At 64.4% G+C, this 3,766-nt stretch overlaps 1 protein-coding gene across 1 annotated transcript in view; it reads left to right on the top strand.

The window, feature by feature from the left end:
• Positions 1–104: 104 nt before the first annotated feature.
• The window catches only part of VWCE (von Willebrand factor C and EGF domains), a 12,547-nt gene continuing 8,885 nt past the window's right edge, over positions 105–3,766 (top strand). The window contains exons 1-5 of the mRNA XM_014948759.1: positions 105–287; positions 2,145–2,239; positions 2,327–2,416; positions 3,038–3,166; positions 3,268–3,384. Coding sequence (XP_014804245.1) covers positions 178–287; positions 2,145–2,239; positions 2,327–2,416; positions 3,038–3,166; positions 3,268–3,384 — 541 coding nt within the window. The 5' untranslated portion in view covers positions 105–177. The remainder of the gene's footprint in view (positions 288–2,144; positions 2,240–2,326; positions 2,417–3,037; positions 3,167–3,267; positions 3,385–3,766) is intronic.

Below are 3,766 nucleotides of genomic sequence, written 5' to 3'. Positions count from 1 at the left end.
CCCCTCCCCAAACATCTTCTCTAACTCGCCCCCCCAGTTTTCGCCTCCCTCCACCCCCCGCATTGTTCCCCGGGCAAGAAGAGGAGGAGGAGGAGGAGGAGGAGGAGGAGGAGCAGGGCCAAGGGCCAACATGCGGTAGTCGCCCCCTGTGCCGCCGAGGAAACGGAGCCTCCTGTCATGTTGGTGGAGCTGTTCTTCCAGGCTGCCTGTGTGTCCCTGTTCCTCCCGGGCGGCCAGGGCAGGGTCTATCCCGGGAGGAAGAAGCCGGCCAGCTTTGCCGTGGAGAGGTAGCCACATTTCTAACCCCCCCCTCCCTTCCCCTCTTCTTTATTTCCACCCCCTTCCCCTCTTTTCCTCCCTCCCAGCTACACCTGGGGATGGTGGTGTGCGGTGCTTGGCTCCCACCAGTCCTCCTCTGGGCTGCTTTTGGGGCTTCCAGCCCCACCAGAGGGGCTGGCACCCCACGGGGCCCTCCTTCTGCCCCCGGGGTGGCCAGAATTGGGGGAGTGTGACCCCCACATCCCTGTCCTGCTCCTCACAACCTCCTGGGGGACCTGGTTCTTTGGGGACCAGGGGAGTGTGACCTCCACATCCCTGTCCTGCTCCTCACCGCCTCCTGGGGGACCTGGTTCTGGGGGGATCAGGGGAGTGTGACCCCCACATCTGTCTCTTGCTCCCCGTGTCCTGCTGGGGAGATTAAGGGGAGCGTGACCCCCACATCCCTGTCCTGCTCCTCACAATCTCCTGGGGGACCTGGTTCTGGGGGGACAAGAGACTGTGACATCTCTATCCCTGTCCTGCTCCCCACATCCTCCTGGGGGACCTGGTTCTGGGGGGACAAGGGAGTGTGACCCCCACATTCCTGTCCTGCTCCTCGCATCCTCCTGGGGGACCTGGTTCTGGGGGGACAAGGGAGTGTGACCCCCACATCCCTGTCCTGCTCCTCGCATCCTCCTGGGGGACCTGGTTCTGGGGGGACCAGGGGAGCGTGACCCCCACATCCCTGTCCTGCTCCTCACAACCTCCTGGGGGACCTGGTTCTGGGGGGACCAGGGGAGTGTGACCCCCACATCCCTGTCCTGCTCCCCGCATCCTCCTGGGGGACCTGGTTCTGGGGGGACCAGGGGAGCGTGACCCCCACATCCCTGTCCTGCTCCTCACAACCTCCTGGGGGACCTGGTTCTGGGGGGACCAGGGGAGTGTGACCCCCACATCCCTGTCCTGCTCCCCACATCCTCCTGGGGGACCTGGTTCTGGGGGGACCAGGGGAGCGTGACCCCCACATCCCTGTCCTGCTCCTCACAACCTCCTGCGGGACCTGGTTCTGGGGGGACCAGGGGAGTGTGACCCCCACATCCCTGTCTTGCTCCCTGTGTCCTGCTAGGGGGATTAGGGGAGCATGACCCCCACATCCCTGTCCTGCTCCTCACAACCTCCTGGGGGACCTGGTTCTGGGGGGACAAGAGACTGTGACCCCCACATCCCTGTCCTGCTCCTCACAACCTTCTGGGGGACCTGGTTCTGGGGGGACAAGGGACTGTGACCTCTGTATCCCTGTCCTGCTCCCCACATCCTCCTGGGGGGACCAGGGGAGTGTGACCCCCACATCCCTGTCCTGCTCCCCGTATCCATATCCTGCTCCCCATGTTCTCCTGGGAGGACCAGGGGAGCGTGACGCCCACATCTGTGTCCTGCTCCCCATATTCGTGTCCTACTCCCCACATTCATGTCTTGCTCCCCACATCCTGCTGGGGGATGTTTCCCCCCTGTCCTGGTCCTCCAGGGACCAGGGGAGTGTGACCCCTCCATCCCTGTCCTCCCCACATCCACCTCCTGCTCCCCTGTCCTGGGGGACACTTCTCCACTGTCACCGTGTGTTGGGGTCAGGAGGGACACGGTCCCACCTGGTTTTGGGGTCACACCACACCCTGCTTTGCCCCACACCTGCCTCCCCCCCTTGATCCATGCTGTGCACCCCGGGATGGGGTGACCGTGGGCACGTCATGACCACCCTGGTGTGTCCCCCTTGTCCTGGCGTTCCTGAGGGGGGTCCTCACCGTGTGGAGGACGGTGAGGGAGGACCTTTGCCCCGTGTCCTGGGGGACCCGGGACAGGGTGGCCTCAGCCTCTGGTCGGTGTCCCAGGCGCCGTGTGGGGCCCCACGTTTGCTTCTCGGGCTTCGGCAGCGGATGTTGCCCCGGCTGGATGCTGGCACCAGGCAGTGGGCAGTGCACCCTGCGTGAGTACAGGTTTTTTGGGGTGCAGGGGGGCAAGGGGGGGACAGGGGAGGTGTCCTTGTCCCCCTGATGGTCCCCTGTCTCTCCAGCGCTCTGCTCTTTCGGCTGCGGCAGCGGCTTGTGCATCGCCCCCAACCTCTGCTCGTGCCCGGATGGAGAGCAGGGCATCACCTGCCCAGGTACCCACCCGCTCCCTGGCACCCCAAAAATCAGCACCCCCAGTTTCTCTAGGCTCCTTGTCACCTCTCCTTGTGGCATCCCCCAGGATGGTCCTCATCCCTGGTGGGGGTCTGGGGTGGCATCGGTGCCCTGTGGTGCCCGTCCCCAGTAGGTGTCCGGGGTGCTCCCAGGGCAGGGGGTGCAATGGGTGCTATGGTGGGGTGGTCTCTGGGGTGGCATCAATGCCCTGTGGTGCCCATCCCCAGTAGGTGTCCAGGGTGCTCCCAGGGCAGGGTGTGCAAGGGGTGCTATGGTGGGGTGGGCTCTGGGGTGGCATCTGTGCCCTGTGGTCCTCATCCCTGGCAGGGGTCTGGGGTGCTCCCAGGGCAGGGGGTGCAAGGGGTGCCATGGTGGGGTGGGTGTTGGGGTGGCATCAGTGCCCTATGGTCCCCATCCCCAGTAGGGGTCCGGGTTGCTCCCAGGGCAGGGGGTGCCACGTTGGGTGGTCTCTGGGGTGGCACCGGTGCCCTGTGGTCCCCATCCCCAGTAGGGGTCCGGGTTGCTCCCAGGGCAGGGGGTGCCACGTTGGGTGGTCTCTGGGGTGGCACCGGTGCCCTGTGGTCCCCTCGCCTGCCTTGCAGAGCCGGCGGGGACGTGCGGGGAGTACGGCTGCGACCTCTCCTGTAACCACGGCGGTTGCCAAGAGGTGGCCCGCGTTTGCCCCCTGGGCTTCTCCATGGTGGAGACGGCCAACGGCATCCGCTGCACGGGTGAGCCGGGGCGGGGAGGGTCCCAGTGGGATGTTGGGGGGGGACAACCAGGTGAAGGTGGCCCCCCATCCCTGCCATTCCCATCTCTTCTCATCTCCCAGACATCGACGAGTGCCTGAGCGCTGCCTGCGAGGGTCTCTGCGTCAACACCGAGGGCGGCTTCGTCTGCGAGTGCGGGCCGGGCCTGCAGCTCTCCTCCGACCGCCACAGCTGCCAGGGTGTGTGTTGGGGGGGGCTAAAGGGGACAGATTTTAGAATCATAGAAACATAGAATCACCTAGGTTGGAAGAGACCCTTGGGATCATCGAGTCCAACCATCTCCCCTACTCTACAAAGTCCTCCCCTACACCATGTCCCTCAGCACTGCATCTAAACGGCCCTTAAACACAGCCAGGGATGGGGACTCCACCCCCTCCCTGGGCAGCCTGTTCCAATGCCCGACCACTCTCTCGGTGAAAAATTCCTTCCTAATGTTCAATCTAAACCTCCCCTGTTGGAGCTTGAAGCCGTTCCCTCTCGTTCTGTCACTAATTCCCTGTGAGAAGAGACCAGCACCAACCTCTCTACAGTGTCCTTTCAAGTAGTTGTAGAGAGTGATGA

This window comes from Calidris pugnax, unplaced genomic scaffold, assembly GCF_001431845.1.
Source record: "Calidris pugnax isolate Ruff unplaced genomic scaffold, ASM143184v1 scaffold107, whole genome shotgun sequence".
NCBI lineage: Eukaryota > Metazoa > Chordata > Aves > Charadriiformes > Scolopacidae > Calidris > Calidris pugnax.
Note: the sequence above shows the minus strand (reverse complement) of the source record. Positions and strands in the feature narration are given on the sequence as shown.